An 18,455-nucleotide genomic window follows, 5' to 3' on the forward strand; every position below is an offset into this window, starting at 1 on the left:
TATTTTCTATGGACTGTAAGCCACGCAGTCTACAGAAAACACTGCTGTTGTGACGCAAATATATATTTCATCTTTGTTTAGATATCTGGATCAGGTAAAAGGAAGCTTTTGTACGTGTCAGTGTTTTAATACATCCATACATTTAATACATTTCATGGATCTTGAATTATCAAATAATAATCCCAGATACTTTAACAAAGTACATTCAAATGTTGAAATCACAGTATATAAATTATAGTCATATAAGTTTATTTATTGAAATTAAACATTAATATTTTGTTTCTTTGCCCTCAGATTTCAGTATACAAACTTTCATAAACCTTTTATCTGTATACAACTCACAATAATGGGTAACACAAATTCCAACAATACTGTATGTAGTAGTGTTGTTTATGATATTGAAATTTCAAACTTCTATACCTGGATAAAATATATAGATATTTGATGCCATGTTTGATACCAAGAGAAAAATGTAAACAAGGGCATAAAATGTTTTATTCTTATTAAAAGATACATATAGCAGGGCTTTGTGTACTGTGTGATAAGCACAACAGCATTCAAGCTAATTAGGTGTGAAGAGGTGTGTGTGTTCCTGTGCGCGTGGACTTGCTGATGTTCAGAAGGGAGAGTGAGAAATTACAGCTGGTAAGAGTATCATTACAGTGGAAAATGAGTATTGAAACAGTTTAAATTGTTCATTATCAAAATTTCAATATCATTGACAACACTAGTTGGAAGAAATAAACAGTAAAACAGACGTGAAGAAAATCTCCCTGTACTAAGGTCCTGCCAGGGACAGTCCCTGTCTCAAATTAGTTTAGTCTACATGTTTATCTCTGAAATTATGGGAATAAAGAAGTTTATATTTTGCCAGTATTTCAGAATTGATTAACACTACATGAGAAGTAGACTGAACTGATTGTAATCCAACACACCAATAAGATTTCTTATTGTCATATTATAGTATGTTATCTTGTGTTTCCCATGATCTAAATGGTGTCCATTGAGAAATATATATCTTCTGGGCAAATCAGTGTCAACACTATATTTTTGGGACTTTTAAGCCCATAAAAATTGAAAAATACAGAAGATTTTGTATCAGCAAAACAATCACACCAGTTGAACATTCTGCAAACGTCAGATTACATGGCAGTTTTGAACACTTGAGAGACCTAATGGAGTTTGTCAGTCGCTTCCATTTCCACAGGTTAAGCTCAGCACAGAGCCTGTCAGGTTCCACCTTCCTTAGCAGTTTATTTTGAGAATTCGTCTTTGCATCAGCAGCAGCCTCTCTTCATGTCTCCGGGTGTGGCCTCTTCCAGGATGGCACAATCTGATTCTATTAAGACAAATATTTTTTTTATATTCGTATACCTTCATGGCTCCCATTCCAACATCTCTGCTTGTTAGAGGTTAGGTCAGTCCTTACTGATAATATCTTTATGTCCGATGCCAACGGGGACCACATTCTCCATGTCCTTCAGGATGCACTTCTCGAACGCCAAAGCTGCCACCCTGAAGAAAAACCCCTGCACATTCTCGCCTGAAAATAAGAGTAGTTTCTTCCAGTAGCTTTCTGCATTGGCCAGAATCACTGTATTTCTGTAGTCTTACTGTATTGTACAGCACCAGCAAGTGTGAACTCTTGACTTTACCTGTTTTAGCTGAAACAGCCCAAAACTCTGCATGTATTTCTGTTGCTATCCTGATGGCATCTTTTTCAGTCCTCTGTCTTTCTTCTAACGGCTTAAGAACAACATAGTTGGGTACAAGAAGAAAACTGTCAGTTTGAAAATTCACAAAATGTTCATATATAATATAGTAAGGTCCAAAAACCTGAGACCACATTGAAAATGTCTAATATTGTCACATAAACCTGGAAATAATCAGTTTTAGGAATCAGAAAATAAATGAATGTCAGAGGTCAAATTGTTTTTCTTACCAGAGCGTGTCGGTCTCTGTCACAGCTGGACCGAAGATTAGTAAGGGGGCAGTGCATGTAAATCTAATATGCTGTACTGAAACTGGATCAGTTGTATCCAAATTGAGCACACCATGACAAGATCAATACATCACGCTTAGTATACTGAGAGATTGACTAAATGAACAACACAAGAGTCCAGTCAGCAGTGGTCCTGTCAGAAGAAGCTGTCTTGTAGTGTCTCAGAGGACGAGCAGCGGTTTCTAAACCACTTCTCAGGAGGAAACAAGGACAAACACTTGAGGTGGGTGAGGAAATAACAGAATTTCACAGTGGATGATGAACAAAGTCTGTTTACTGATGAATCACAGTGTCAGATTAGTGTCAGCAATTGAGGGGTGTATGTAAGGAGACAAACAGCAGAGAGAATGATACCACAGCGTTTGAGTCCACACTGAAACATGGAGCTGGAAGATTCACGTCTGGGGCTGTTTTCAGACTCCTGCACAGAACTGACTCCACCCTGTCTGAGGAGAAGCACCACTCCACTACATCTCCAGGCCCACACACACAGACAACTCACAAAGTTGTCAACACAGCCCAGTCTACCTACTAATCACACCTCATCCACTCTGGCTCCTCCAACCCCAAGGCTCTCTTTTCCACAATGAACAAGCTCCTCAAACCCATTGACAACTCCAAATTCTTCACAGTCAACAAGTGCACCTGAGAACTCTGCAGCTAACACGTATCACCTGCAACACCCCTGTCCTCCACTGGCTCCCTGCCCCCCAACGGATACAATTACAAGTCCTTCTCCCCACTCACAAAGCCCCCCATAACCAGTCCCCCTCCTACATCACCAACCTGCCCCACCACCACACACCCTCCCACAGCCTCCACTCCCCTGATGCCTCCTGTCCCCACCATCCAGAACCAAGCTCTGGACCTGAGGCAACACCCCAGGAACTGTCCTTCAAATCCATCCAAGACTGCTCCAGTCTGCCCAAGTTCAAATGATTACTCAAAACTCACCATTTCAGAACTACTATTAAGGTTTGATTAATGTTATATGATGTGTGTTTTCAGATCTGCTTGTATTATATTGCTTTTATGATATTTGTCTCTAGTGTATTTTTTAATGCTCACATGTTAAGAGTTTTGAGTCTCATGAAAAGCACTACACAATCCAAGGAAGCTGAATCTCTGAAAATGTTCAATGAACATCAGCGTATGATAATGATAATAATAATAATGATAACGATAGTGATGATAATAATATATTATTATCATTATTATTATCATCATTATCATACGCTGACGTTCATTGAACATTTTCAAATATTCAACTTCCTCAGATTGTTAAACTGATACTATTATCTGCAATGAAAGAAACTGTTTTAAATCTGAAACAAATGCATAAAAAGAGTATCCTGACATGGTCTTAGACTTTTGGACCTTACTGTGCACACATAATATATAATATACTCACCAGCAGGTCATTCTTTGTGCCAACCAAGAAGATGAAACAGGAGTCAGGCTCATTTTCTCTCATTGCCTCCTCCAACCATTGGCTACAAAAAAAAGAAGAAACTTCTTACATTATCTACTGATCTATCATACAGTACACATACTCTTGTAGTTCCTTGCAGATTTTTACTTTATAAATGGTTTTTTTTTTTACATGTAATTTTAGGTGAGTTGACTATTTTATTCCAGTCACAAATACTGCAATGACTGGTTGTAGACAGCGATCAAGACCAACAGCTCAAGTGCAAGACTTTAAGCCGTGTTCCAGATCTTTGAATCATTACCCACATCTCCAGTTTTCACTGATTCAAACATGAATGAAGCGAGTCACATGAGAGATTTACACATCTAAAGTGTTGCTAGTATGTGAATAAACCTTCACTAGCTCTTTTTGTTGCATCCAATAAATGATTACATCACAGTAAGTAATGGTCATCACTTGAACGTGAAAGTTCAGAAAATCTAGTGAGCGGACCTTTGAGTCAGAACTCAGCCCCTAAACAAGATGTGTCGTCAGGGCTCAGGTGTAGGTGACTGATAAATATCAATTACAATATTAAACAGTGTACAATAACATTACTGTAAGACCTACCGTGTATGATCTAGGGACTTAATGTCTGCCATGTCAAAGACGGTGACAATGACTGGAAAAGGTGAACATCAAGTTTCAGCATTATTAGTTTACACAAGATAACATGTAAATGTCTCACCTAACATCAGACATACAACCATCTTGCATCAAGTTATTTGTTACAACTTCTTACCTTGAGCACATCTATAGTATGCAGAAGCAATGCACTTGAATTTTTCCTGCCCAGCAGTATCCCAGCTATAAAAAGCAGTAAACATGGTGAACAAAAACACAAGGTAGTCTAAAGTTAAATGGATGCAGTAAAAATCATTCAAAATTAAACTACTCACATCTGAAGGGAGAAAGGTACTCCGGATATTTCAAACCTCTCAATCTCAAAGTCCACACCTATGGTGGCCTTGTAGTCTCTTTCAAATACATCTTTACAAAACCTGACAACAGCAGAGACAAATCAAGTTATTTTTCTTTTTTGTTCATGTCAGAACTAAGACTCACTATAGCAATCACAGATCTTTTTATTATTCTGTTTCCTTTGTTACCATCTGCAAATGCACTGGCTGGTAGTGTTTTTAGCTACTGAGTTTGTGCGTAGTAGCAGCAGCATGATCCTATTGCAAGATGTTATCTAGTCTTTAATTAAACCCATAACTTTACATACGTAATTCCATCAGAGAACAGTGCTCACATGGTATAGGCAGAAGACAGTTTGTAAAATTTCCACAGCCTTTTTACATCCAGTTTTATTAAAATCTTATGTTGTGTTATAGTAAAATACCTTATGTGTACCATGCCCTTTATCGTGCCCGAGAGGGGGAAGAATGAGCATCCCAATTGGACAGACGTATTGGTAATCACCCTAGCAAATGGTAAATCAACTACAAGTGCATTTTGTATCTGCGGCTGGGTGTGCAAAGACTTGAAGGTCTGAAGATTCACCTGACAAAGATGGCCTGTTTGATGAATGGACAAGAGACACAATGCACTGAAGAAGTGGCTAGTACAAGAATTTCTGTAGTGCCGATCAAGGAACCTGGTTAGATGGAGGGGCCAGGCCCAGAGTCACCCCACAGGGCCCGGAACCTCCAAGCAACACATGTAACACCACAAAGCAGGAAATCAGAAGAGCATCAGATGATGTGGCCAGCCACAAACAAGGAGTGGCTCCAGTAGGATGAGGATATGGACAAAATTCTGGAGTCAACATCGGAGGGAAACTCCAGACTATGTGCATCCTCATTATGAGCAAAGGCTCCGAACAGATTGGTTTCAAGTAAAGGAGTGGAGGAAGCAACTTACATTGTGAAGTTATGTATCATGTCAGTTTGAAGAACGAATACATAGACACCTCAGTAAAGAAGGTGGCGTCCCAGGAGTGCCCAGCTGATCCAGGATGCAAGAAAAAGTGGAGGGGACCTTGCAGCACTCCAGCCTGACCTATCCAACAACTATGGATCCATCCCACTCAAGCGCATCGAAACAGCACTGACACGATATAATATTCCAGAGACCATCGAAAACCTGATTCTGGCCTATTGAGGGTCTCCTCAGGCTCAATAACCTCTGCCTGGCAGCAGCTGGAGAAGGGCATAATCACCTGTCGCACAAAATCAGTGACATGACATGAACATGATCATCAAGTCAGTGGAGGGGGATTGCAGTGACCCCAAGTCTAGATGGGGCACTCGGCTCAGTTCAGGATGGGATGTGCGCAGAGGTGGAGGAGAAACATTTTCATGTACAAACAAGGCTCCTGGGCCTAATGGGAGTTTGTGGATTACACAGGCTCATCCGGACAAAGCCTAACCACCAATAACTCTTATCCAAACACTCTCACAAACCTGGCAAACCTTCGCATCAGGGGCACAGCAAACACACCAGCATGCCAACTCTGCCGGAAAAGCAGCACCTTTGAGCACATCCCCAGTTGCTGTCCGAAGGCGCTGCAGGAATCACTCACGCCATTACTAAGTCTTGAGGTCACTGGTGGACTCAATCTGTACAGCAATCCAAGAATGCAAGAGCCAGAATGCCCCCAATAAAAGAAAAAAATACAAGGGATCCATCAACTTCAGAGCTGGAGAGAAAACTGGAGATGGAGTAGTGCGCCATTTGCACACAAAACCGGGTTCATCGCTGAAGGTGTGTCCAAGTTGCACCTACGCTGATCTAGAACAGAAATTCTTGTGTCTTAACAGGTTACTCTGACATTAATATTTGTTAGTCGACCGATATGTCTTTTTCAGGGCCAATAATGATACAGATTATTTGAAATCAATGTGACCGAAAACCGATATTTGGGACTAATACTCATTTGCGGTAAAAATGAAAGTTTTAGTATTAACATTTCTTATAACCAGTGATGAATTGAACTTGAAAAACTAGAGGTTAAAAGTCTAAAATTGACTAAACCAAATGACTCAACAACCTAACTGTTATTAAGTAAGGTACTTTACTTGAGTACATCCTTTTTCTCTAGTTTATTCTCTCCCCCACGAGAAGAGAACTACAAAATAAAACAGAAAATAAATAAAGCAAAAAACTCAAACTATGACACAAATTCACTGTGTTTATGTTTAAATAAGCTTACGTTTATGTTCTATGTTTGCGTAGCATGAAGGAGTTTCCAAATGTTCATTTTGTTATGCAACCCTGTGTTGTAAAATAGTACATCGCCTTGAACCTTCTTGATTAGGTACCTATTAATAAGGCAGGTCTTCCCCACATTTAGGTCTCCAACAACCACCACCTTTGACATTTTCTGTCTGTCCCACCTTTAAAGAAAGAAATCAGGTTATTTACATCATAAATATTTTGATGTGATGTTCAAGCAAAGCTATGACTGATGCATCTAGCCAAAAGAGGGAGACTCACGGCTGATGCCAGGCAGCTCTGTCTTTACAGGCGGCTTTGGCGTCAATGTCCCAGTCTTTCTTCAGCTGCAGAGAGGCCCCAGGTGTGTAGCACTTAAAAGAACAAACATTTATTCTGATTAAAACAAGTTATTACCTATCATAACAAAAATAAGTCAAAAGCCATGCTAGAGGCTCTGTGTGCTCCCTCTGTCTGTTGTCTTGTTCCCTCCTGGTCTGTTCCTCTGTGCTCCTCCCCCTCGTTATCTCACCTGGTTTCCTTCCTCCTCTCTCCTCACCTGTGCCTCGTCATGTCATTAGTGTCTGTGTATTTAGTCTCTGTGTCTCCCCTCACTCTTTGTCCAGTCATTGTTTTCTGTTTGCGGTTCCATGCTCCATGCTCCATGCTCCATGTTCCATGTTCCTGTCCCGATTTGGTATGTTTTGGTTTCAAGATTTCCATGTCTTAGTTGAACTTTGATTTTTTCTTTTGAACTTTGTTGAACTGTTTATTTTGCTACTTTGTCCTCTTGGTTTTGTTTGCTACTTTGCCTGTTGAATGTTTGCCTGCTTTTGTTTTTTTTTTTTTTGTAATCAGCTTTTTTTAATAAAGCTCGCCTTACGTTTGTTCCCATATCCTTGCCTACTGTGCGTACTGCGTTTGGGTCCTCTTTTCCCTTCTTTAGTTTTTCCCCTTTTTTCCCCAACCTGACAAGGCTCAGCTTAGAGCTAAATTCTAACATCAGCACAAAGCACACAGTTACTGAATGACAATCAAGATACTAAAACAGAATGTATGATTATACATTTCACTTTCTTCAAAACTATTTGAGACACTGAATCTTAAAAAAACACATATTTCTATTCTATTCTATCTCAGACTGGTTAGCTGACCACAACAGCCCCATAATTGCTCAGAGTGCTGATCCAACACTGATTTAACTATCTGAGATCATTTGGTAGAAGTCACACGTGTCTAACAAGTTTCTCCTTCCATTTCAACCCGGGTGATCTCAGACCTGGGATGAACTGGAGCAAAGCAAAAATAGGGAGTACCTTTGGGAATTCCCAGATGACCCTGTCTTTGCTGATGGGTGGTGACATCATCTCATTCCTGTAACCCTGCATAACAACCTGTGAGGGAATGTGTACTTTGAGTTAGCTTTATCTAATTCAGTGTAATACCAAACGCTCCTTTAGCGTTAATTTGCATTTTTACAAAAGGCATAATGTTCTCCGAGCCAAATATTTATGGAAGCGCATTGCATTCACCGGATAAAAAAATAAGAAAATAAAAAATACATACCTTATCTCGTAATTACGAGAAAAGATCTCGTAATACGAAAAAAGATCTCGATAAGATAAGATAAAGAAAAAGGAAACGGCTGTAAATCCTCCCAGTGGCAATGATGCTACTGCCTTCTCGGTTTGAGACACTGGGAAATACTGATGTTTCTTAAAAATGAGGATGGTATTAATATTATTATATGTCAACACTGTGCAGGCATCTCGAGTCGTTAGGATTGTTCAGGCGGAATATGGAATGGATGGAATATGTATTAACGGTGCCGTTGATGGATTTAAGGTGTCTACTTATCCAGTGAATGCAATGCGCTTCGGTAAAATATAGCACTCGGTGTAGAGCGCCAGGTCATTTTTTTTTTTTTTTTTGCATTAATCAACTGTATCTTCTTCTTTTTTATATTATGCGAAAGACAAAGTGACACGAGGGACAAGTACACCACACCACGAGGACCAACAAATACAGACATAAATTCTGATTCTTATTTAGCATCACCCTCTACCGTTACATGCAGTGTGTATCCTATGTGTCTAATAAACAGAGATGGCTGCTAGTGTTCCGCAGTGACAGCATCCATGTAAGCCTTTATTGTGCGAGTGTTGAATACTGGTTGGGACATTTAAAAACACCAGTACTCAGGCTATCATAAGTTTAAATTCAGACAAAGCTAGCGCTGCACCGTGATGTTAGCCAGTGAATGGCAGGAAGTACGACGACCTCGCCTCTAAAATAAAAGCAGACTGATAAAAGGCAGTTAAAAATTGTGAAAGCAGATTCTCGCCCTGTCAGTTGGCCTATATTTTTATTATTGATGTTCTGTTTCTACTTCCTCCCCAAGAAGTTACATTGTGCTATCTTGAATTGAAAGCAAGAATGTTTTAGTCTGAAAATCTTGACCGGATCTCTTGGCACGTTCGTTCAGCGACAGGCAGACACTACAGCCGCTACCTGTTATTTCACAAGTGTCACCTTTTTTTTTCTTTTCCAAATGTTACACAGTGGCACTGCGGGTCCAATCAGCACACGGTGAATAATTTGCACTCACCGCGGATGAAACGAAGTCAGTACCTCCTCACCTGCTCTGGCTGTGTCGCGAGCTGCTCTTACTCGGACTTTGTGTGATGAAGAGCTCGTTTCCATGACAACCACACCCTCTGCCGTGTCACGTGACAACTGGTCTCATGTAGCACGTGGGGAGCCCGTTAAAGTGAAGTAAGCTAGTTAAGTTAACACTCTGGTCAACAATGGTAACTACGCATTAAACTATTAATTTCAGTCACTTCATCACATTGACGTCACTGTATCTTCTTCGCGTTTTCTTCCCCTTCTTTCCTTCTTCTCCTTCACTGGGCGCCGGATGGTTTCAGTCTTTTGGACCTTGTGATTCCGCTACAGTATCAATAAATCTCCCTCTTGGTCTTGGGGTCATTCTCTCGTGCATTATAAAAGGGAGACAATTAACATAAAAATACATCACATTAGTCATATCAATGAACACTTACATGCAAACTAGCCTTCTACCATTACTCAGAAATGCATTGAATGAAGTAAATAATAGGCCTAAAATATTTACACCTAAAACATAGTAGTGATGTAGTCATTTAAAAGAAGAATCAGATAGCATAAAATGGAAATATTTAGGTGAAAAGGACTACCCCAGAATTTCACGTACAGTGTTCAGTTAACCTAAATCTACTTCTACAGCAGGTCTGGTTGCATTGCACTACCTGTCACTAAATTTAACATTTCAGTTGATCACATTTACTCTTCGAGTCTCCTTTGCAGGTTTATGTGTAACACTGGTCCAATCATTTTGTACAGAGAGAAAAACCTGTAGTTCCTCTATTCTGCAGTTGAAAACACTTTCCCCATATTTAAGACTACAAGTGGACTAATTGCACCACCATGTGGATTGTCACATCATCAGCTTTATAGAATAGCCTACAACCTATTTAAATGATCCATGATGATTTTAATTATCCTTCCTGAACCGATCCAAACGAACAGTGGGGCACACCTTCAAGAGGTTGCCAGTTCTTCACAGGGCTTCCAGGTCAAAGTCCTCAGTGACACAAACTGGCCATGACAAAAAAAGGAAGATGCACACAACAAAGTCAATTAACAAATTATAGCTGCTGTGCAGCGATGGGTCAGGTCTGGGCTATTTTTGGCAAATTTATGCAATTTTGAGCAACAAACAGGAAGACAAGACAGTTGACAACAATATTCATTGTGGACTACTTGAGGCTTGAACTCACAACTTCTGGAATCAGAGCCTGTCATCTATTGCTCCGAGCTAATTGGCAAGTGGCAATATAACAGTGGCTTCACAAATTGAGTAAGCCATTCACTGTTGTGCAGGCAGATTTGAAACCACTGTAAAAAATTGAGTTATCAAGACAAAAATCTGAAAATACACATATTGCAGCATGGAGATGTTGGTCATTTGTTTTTAAAAATGACTGATTTACTCCATAAGTGAATAACTGATATTTAACAATGCTGCTTGCATTGACTGCAATTATTCACAAGAGCAGAATTCAAAATGTTCTCAAAAAGGTACAATTTTTTTTTTTTTTTAAATTTAGGTAAAATCCTGATATTTGTGAAACATCACCTCACATGACTCTAAAAAAATGTTAAATTTTTTCATGAACATTGAAGATTTATTTATCAATTTGAAGGTATATGTTTACAGTAGTGTTCACAGTCAAATATTTTCATGCACTGTAGGCAAAAATTGTGGGAGGAGATAAGTTTTACAGTTTAAACAAATAAAACAGAGTGATGGACTTCATAATTTTTTCTTAGGTTTAAATGTACAAAAGTTTCTTTAGTATTGGGGCTACAGTTTGGTGAAAGTTTCAAAACTGTAGGATATACTGTTGATTTTGTAGGTATTTTTAAAGTTTTTAAAATTTAAATGCTTATTGTGCCCCCCCACCCACAGGAGGAATATTGAGATGTAATTGGAATTAAGTAAATCCGGCATGGGGCCGGACATTTCTGTAAAGATTGGTGAGTTTTCGCCCTTGGGAAGTATGACTTCCTTGGAAGAAAGAAGAAGAAAGAAAGAAAGAAAGAAAGAAAGAAAGAAAGAAAGAAAGAATTCCTAGGAATATAGTATGACCGTGGTGAACCACTTACAGGGCTCAAAATTTGAGACAGTGCAACCACATTTTACATTTAGTTGCACATATGCAACCAGTGACCAGTGAACCAGTGAATTTGCCGGTGTTTATTTTTTTCACAATGGCACGTGAAAGGGGTGAATCAAACAATCTGGAATCACAGGTGGGAGGCCGATGTGTGTGGAGACAGAGGGTCCTAAAGTTGTTCCGAGCACAGAAGGAGAAGTTTTCACTTTCAGATGAGGTGTCTGGACAACAACACATTCTGGCCTTTAATTCAACTCAGTTTAAATTTAACCTGTTCCTCCTTGTGTGACTTAGGGAATGCAGACAATACGGGGCTCACAGCTCCAAGAGACCTTGGAGTCAGCATTTAGCTGTGTGGGTCAAAGGTTAGCAGGGGACAAGGCCACTATAGGGACTGAATTGGAGCCTGACTCCTGTTCCAGATGGAGGATGATATTTAAACAGACACATGTCCAGAAAAAGATAGAGGGCTCATCTAGGTAATTTTGGAGTACAAGCCCGAAGGAGGGACAGTAACAGATTTGGTCATTTATGGGAGATGGACCTTCAACCCACCACAGTAACCAATTAGGAGCAAGCAAGCTCTGCCCGAAGGACTTTAAGAAGGGTCTCACAGTAGAGACGGGGGTGGTGGCACTTGGGTAGAATTCCTAAGATCGAGAGCGTAGGAGTTCTGATAGGGCAAGAAGGGGCAAAAACGTTTGGCATTACTTTGCCCTAGATTGGAGAATATCAGAGGTGTGGCCACACTCTGTTCGGATGCTAGGCTCAAGTCTGTTTTAATAAAGATTGCTCTATCATTCCACCCAGCCTTGCCTCCGCAGAATTTTTTATCAACATACTACACGCCGACACCTTTGAGGAAGACAGCCCAGAAACTACACAGAAAACAATGGCGAAACGAACTCCAGCGATTCAGCAGAGCTGATAGATTTCACTTTAGCCTGTTAACTTCCAGCAGGTCCGCTGTGCTGCGTATCGACTCCGTCCCAGCTCCAGCAGCCCGAAGCCCTCCGGAGCAGATACGCAGGACTTCTTCGCAGCAATTCAGCTGAATTTAGCACTGAACAGACAGGAAGTCACGCACCGAAACAATATAACATCCGGTTACTTTTCAAAATAAAACTCCCCACGTTGACGCCAGAACACAAATCTCAATAAAGAGACGAATACAAGCTCTTCTACCAATCCTTCGGTAGGGAACACTTCATGTTGTTGTTTTTAAAACACATACCTATAACTGCGGTACTGCAAAACCAGATCTGAGCCATAATGCAGCAGACATGTACTGTATGCAGGTCCCTACATATGCCTGAGAGTATGCATCTATGTACAAGTGTTTAGAACCAGTTCATATTGATGTGCAAGTTAAATTTTTAATATTGGGCGAGGCTGCTTCACATACACAAGGTTTGTGAGAAATTACATAGTTTGTCCACTCAGTAATCAATGTGCTGTAAAGAACAGAATCAGGATGTGAGAGGAGGAGGGGAGAATGCCTTTTGATTGAGGTGTCAGAAAGCCACATGTGGAGCATGTACATGGGGAGTTACAGGAAGGTGGATAAGATGACATTTCCTGTCCTAATAAAAACATCAAAGGATTCCTTGCCTGGGAAGGCTTGGTCAACCCAAATCTCAGTGGGTCACTGTTTTGGGAAAAGATGACTGATGGCTGTTGTCATTGAAGGTAACTTCTCTATTTTGTATTTAAGTCAGTAACATTGGGAGAGCTGGAGGGAACGTTCTGGACCTTCCCTCCATGTGGCATGTATTAAAGAGATCTGATTCATCATGCTGAAGTCTAAAATTCTTCAGAGACTTAGCAACTCTCAACCTCACAAGGAGAATTTTCACCACAGGTTTTCCAGCATGACTTAACAGAGGACCACAGCAGTCAGCAGTTTGACATTATTTAATCAAAATGAAAATTGGAGACACAACAGTCCAAGAGCTGTCTGTTGGGAGCACAGTGACACTGAGAGCGCTGCGTCAGGAGAACCTACTATCTCGTCAAAATGATCCTGGAGTTAAGGATCTGCTATTTATGTCCATATTATGTGGGTTATTTAGACAGGTATTCAGCACCTGTTAGAGCAGGACGACTTCCACTTTCACTGTTCTCATTATTACATGAAGTAGGTCAATGCAGGTTGCCCGTTTCTGTTGAGATTTGTGCGGCAGCTGGTGGAGGAGGATTCACCAGGTCGATGATCTGTCCCTCCCGGAGCTTCAGAACTGCCTGCTTCAGAGTCCACCTGCAGGGAGGAACAAACACAGGTCAAGAGTGCTCACAAGCACTGACAATGCTATACCGACAATATTACATTATCTTTGACCTTCAAGGAACTGAGTCTGTCAGCTTTCCAGAAAATACATAATGACGTGTTCCCAGATAAAACAATCAAACAGTTAATGGATTCATTTCCTTTTGTGTCATACCACCTAAGGTTTAGTCCAGCCTGATTTGTATGGAAGTATACTGTACCTCAACATGTTCCAATCGGTTGGTGAGGAATCCAACTTCCCACCACTGTCCCATTGCACCCTTACTCTGAAAAGGTGGAGACCTCCACAACTTTGTGTTTTGTTGCTCCCGTCACAACTTGTTTCGAACATGTTGCTGTCATCAAACTCAAGAATATATTTACTTAACTCAATGAAGCTAATGAGGTCCATCATCAAATATATTGTAAAAAAAAAAATCGGAGATACTCCGTGTATAGCAGCTCTTGTCTACTGTGTGCAACCAGTACAGAGCATGGTGTGCATTCGAATACTGATTTTATTAATTTGATCTACTTTTACATGAACTGTTGAACTATTGAGTACAGGGCAGAAAGGATTAGCAAATGATCACATTATTTCTTCTTTATGTTTTTGGATCTGAATCAGGGGTGGTACAGAGAGCACAGCCTTACTTGAATTAAAGTCTACATGTCTCATCACTCTTTTGCATAATGTAAACCAATAATGCACAAAGCTCATATGAGTTGCAACATCTTCAGGGTCACATTTAAATCCCCCTCATACTTCTACTATGTTCCGTCACATGCTGATGAAGGATCTCAGTCATTCAGGTCATGGTACCTCTGAAACGATTCAATTGTTGACAGGATCATTGAATTTGTGTGACTTAGCACCAGAAAAATATATAATTTTGAGACATTTAGTCTCAGAGCAGCTTCCAGAACCCAATTTCCTTCAACAAGCAACAACTAAATTTGCAGTTTCCTCAAGTGAAGAAGCTCCCACCTGTGAACTGTGCGATCTGTGCTGGTACCACAAACAGGCTGAATGACAGGAAAATACCAATTGGAGTGCTGCTTTGCTAATATAAATACAAGAGTGTTGTGTCCCTTTACCACATCACCAGTTAAAGAGGCCACATCAAGCTAATTTTAAGGTTCATACTTTTATTTTAGGTGTGTACTAGAATAGGTTGGCATGCAGGTTCACATGCTATCGATTGCTGCAGCACCTCCATTCACCCTCTGTCTGGAACACATGATTTAGCCCAGTCCTGCTGAAGGCCCCCCTTCAGAAGAGCTGCTTTGATAGAGAGATGAAGCCCTGTCCCTTCCTGTTACCCTCATGGGACCATATAAGGGAGAAAAACTTTGTCTGGTATTGAATCAAGAGGGACTGATAATGTACTGATCCTGTTTGAATTGTGTCATGAATCATATACGATGTTTGTCGGTTTGTCATCAACTAATAAAATATAGATTGTGAACTTACGATATTATAAAGACATCACAGCCAATAGTGTTGTTAGTGACGTTGTCTCCTAACTTCAACATTGCTGAGCTACTCCTGTATATGGGCAGCTCACAGAACTGAACCAGAACCAGCTCTCCTTTAACAGAACTGCAGTTGTCAATATGAGCAGATTCATAGTGGCGTTCATGTTTTTTACAACCTTTTGGCTCCATGTTGGTGACATGTTGATGAGAGGATGTAGTTCACTGAGCTTTAACACACAACTACATGAGGTTTGACTTTAATTACCACAAACTGAAACTTTATTGGACTTGGAAATTATAAGATAGATTATTGACAGACATCATATGTCTGATTCGTGACACAGTTCAAATAGGATGACACAGTTCAAATAGGATCAGTAAATTACTTGGTTTTTATGAAAAAAGCTCTCATTGGATAACTAGAGGGGGCGTGACAATGGCTCTCTATTGGTCAGCAGATACAGGCTGGAGCCAGCACTGCTCACTGTTTCTCTGGTCAGCTCTGCTATAGCTCCACATCTACAATGAACCTCACATGTAAGCGAAGGAATATGATCTGTATTAGCCTCGGCCTCACTGCCCAGCAGGATGCTAACATAGCTACTCTGTCAGAGTCTTTGTATGGAGTTAGCAAGCTAACTGCTAGGTGCTAAACAGAGTTACACACAACCGCCATGGAATTCCTGCAGTGTCTTTCTCACATGAAGCTATACATCTATCTCACATATCTATTAAGTACATTTACACACAGCAGCAAGACACACATACTAGTTAGGATCCAGGAGCAAAATGGGCTCATATAACAACAGCACCAACACCTGGTGACATAGCAACAAAAGCAACATGAAAACAGTAACCGCCATCAAACCCACTGGCGTGAGGTCAGAAACAGCTGGCATCATACCAGCCCTCATTGATAATCCAATCCGTAGTGTAATGGACACATGAAGTTACCAGAACAGGTCTTGGGTACAATGCGCACACACATTTCAATGGTTTTCAATCGTTGTGGGGACATTTCTGTTACATTTCCATCAAAAATGAAGTGAAAACACAGGGTGTGGATACCCTCTTATGGTGGGAATAGATGAACATTTTTGTGTTTACATTAGCTGCATTTGATTTCAGTTCAGTTCAAACTTTAAGACAGACTCATGGTTCGATAAAAAACAAGACATTCCACATAATTAATTACATTAGACATCATGATAAAAGATCTTGCTTTACTTGTACCTTCCTTATCTATATTTATCAATGGGACAGCACACAGGCAGGCGGGCGGGACTGTCACCTCGGCCTAACACAAGGCAGTGTTCAGTTCAGCAACAGTGTCTTCTGTAGGAGTCAATACCTCCCTTTGGTGTGGATTTACTTACACGTACAATAAAGTTAGATTAACACGCTAAAGGAAAGGAAAAAAACCCAAATAATATGGCCTCATTAAGAATGTCAGCATCCACTTTTATATGTTGCTGATATTCAAATGAAAATGCTGTCACAATCATTTACATATCACATTCCATAATTATCACCATTTCCACTGCACTCACCTGTTGGTATCAGGATCTCTAATGGATGAAGTGTAAAGATAACCTCCAGTTTTTGACCCAGTCACAGGGATCTTTATCTGCAACACAATGCAAAGAGTGCAACAGTGTTGAAACAGTCAGGTGAAAGTTCCTATCGAAGGCTTTCCACGCCACAGTACCTGTGCCCTCTGAGGATCCACGCAGTTCTGTCTGTCTGTGAGATGGATGTTGTAGACTCTTAAAGGTGGGGCCCCAAGGCTTTCCATAGCAACTGGGCATTCTTCCAACTTCTGCAGAGCCAATCTGTGGTAGTCTGACTGAGTGAATGTCTCTACATAGACAGCAAACAGAGAAGTACAAAAACAGTGGATGATAAATGAAGAAGGTCAGTAAAATATTACTAATAAGTAAAAAGCGAATGTGCTGAAATGGCGAAATGTACAGATGAAAGCAGTTAAAACTTCAGTTGAGGAGTGAAAGATGAGCACAGCTGAATAGTTTGTTGACATGCGGCTGTTGTTGCAAAGTCGATTACAGTATAAGCTCTGGAAGAACAAAGCTAGACACAGGCTATCATTCTTTGTGAGTGGTACCTCCATATAGCATAGCTAGCTTAGCATAGCTTTCCATCTCCCTCCTGCAAGCCTCTCAGCTGTATACCATTAAAGATGATGATAACAGCCTCAAATTATGACTGCAAGGATGAATCTTGGAAAAATGTCCATGAATGTCAAAATATCTCAGTATTCAGTTTGTCCTCCTTCATGCACTGAGCTGCATGGGCTCCACAAGTTAGTGTAAAACCTGTAAACCCTCATGTTATCCCAGCATGATCTGACAGTGTTCACAAAGCTTATTGTGATGTACACGCACAGATACTCACTCTGCTGCAGATAGTACATGGTGCCGATCCCTCCACCAGTGAACAAAGTGGTAAAGATGGCAAGCTGCTGTAGTTGACTGGTGGACACCCTCATCTCTTCTCACTGAGGAAACATAAAAGAGGATTGCAGGCCTAAGGACAGAGGTTGTTGTTCACTGTACAGATTATGAAGCCCATTGAGGCAATGTGATTATGATTTTGAACTATAGACATGTTTGATATGATTTTAAAAAGCCATTATCAGTACAAGAATGCTTTTGCTTAGACATTGCTACACTTAAAAAAGGGGGAATTTCTGGAAACAAGATGTCAAGCTAGGTACCAGATAAGTGTATTGTCATTTCTGAAACAAGTGTTTAAAAAACAAAACAACGTTTAAAGTCCTTGAGTCCTGTTACATTTATTTTGGTAATGGGGTGTTGAGTGTTGAGGAGTCTCACAGCCTGAGGACTGAAGCTGCTCTGTAGTCTGATGGTACAGCAGCAGTTACTTCTGTACGTACATTCACTGAGTAACCAGAATTCAGCTTTCTGCAAAACACAAAGTGACACCATCAGAATGCATTGCATGACTTCCTACATGTTTGACAATGTGTCAACCTCTTGAGCATTAGAGATGTGACATGCAATTTTGATGTCCAAAGCACATTTACGGAGTAAAAATACAAAAAATGTTCATAAAAAACACATTAATTCAATGCGTATCTAATGATAGGAAAATGTATTGAGGGTTTTACAAAGTTTAAGAGTTATTAGACACGATGGTCACAAAATGTCATACCGGATAACTGTCTGGACCTCATGGTGAAATGCAAAAAAGCTACAAAATAGCTGAAAAGAAAATAAATTAAAACATCTCTACCCCTGGCATTACTGTATGAGTGTTGCCTTCGATATATGAAAAAAATATGTCATCCAGTGGATTGTTATGCTTTGGAGCAGCTTG

General features: G+C 40.3%; 2 protein-coding genes across 13 annotated transcripts in view; both read right to left on the bottom strand.

The window, feature by feature from the left end:
* Positions 1-228: 228 nt before the first annotated feature.
* Positions 229-9,385, bottom strand: rab36 (RAB36, member RAS oncogene family). Of its 3 annotated transcripts, none has more exons than XM_037083556.1 (11): positions 9,272-9,385; positions 7,949-8,026; positions 6,915-7,006; positions 6,740-6,814; positions 4,373-4,474; positions 4,216-4,280; positions 4,044-4,095; positions 3,414-3,495; positions 1,656-1,746; positions 1,430-1,543; positions 229-1,339 (listed from the first exon to the last, which is right to left on the bottom strand). In XM_037083556.1, the coding sequence occupies exons 2-11, from the start codon at positions 8,018-8,020 to the stop codon at positions 1,278-1,280; spliced, it is 807 nt and encodes a 268-aa protein (XP_036939451.1). In that variant the 5' UTR covers positions 8,021-8,026; positions 9,272-9,385; the 3' UTR covers positions 229-1,277. The 3 variants fall into 3 exon arrangements, with proteins under 3 accessions (XP_036939451.1, XP_036939450.1, XP_036939452.1); XM_037083555.1 differs by having other exon boundaries at positions 9,241-9,342; XM_037083557.1 differs by lacking the exon at positions 9,272-9,385 and adding an exon at positions 8,199-8,416.
* Positions 9,386-13,249: 3,864 nt separating this feature from the next.
* The window catches only part of LOC119010939 (cytochrome c oxidase assembly factor 1 homolog), a 14,593-nt gene continuing 9,387 nt past the window's right edge, over positions 13,250-18,455 (bottom strand). For 3 of the 10 annotated variants that reach the window (XM_037083567.1, XM_037083565.1, XM_037083563.1), the window contains exons 3-7: positions 17,951-18,040; positions 17,511-17,642; positions 16,807-16,958; positions 16,649-16,725; positions 13,250-13,610 (exon numbers count right to left, since the gene is read on the bottom strand). In XM_037083567.1, coding sequence (XP_036939462.1) covers positions 13,496-13,610; positions 16,649-16,725; positions 16,807-16,958; positions 17,511-17,604 — 438 coding nt within the window. In that variant the 5' untranslated portion in view covers positions 17,605-17,642; positions 17,951-18,040 and the 3' untranslated portion in view covers positions 13,250-13,495. Of the gene's footprint in view, positions 13,611-16,648; positions 16,726-16,806; positions 16,959-17,510; positions 17,643-17,908; positions 18,041-18,455 lie in introns of all 10 variants that reach the window. The other 7 variants (XM_037083561.1, XM_037083559.1, XM_037083558.1 and 4 more) reach the window with 4 other exon arrangements.

The sequence above is a fragment of the Acanthopagrus latus genome, chromosome 21 (genome assembly GCF_904848185.1).
Source record: "Acanthopagrus latus isolate v.2019 chromosome 21, fAcaLat1.1, whole genome shotgun sequence".
NCBI classification, from domain to species: Eukaryota; Metazoa; Chordata; class Actinopteri; order Spariformes; family Sparidae; genus Acanthopagrus; species Acanthopagrus latus.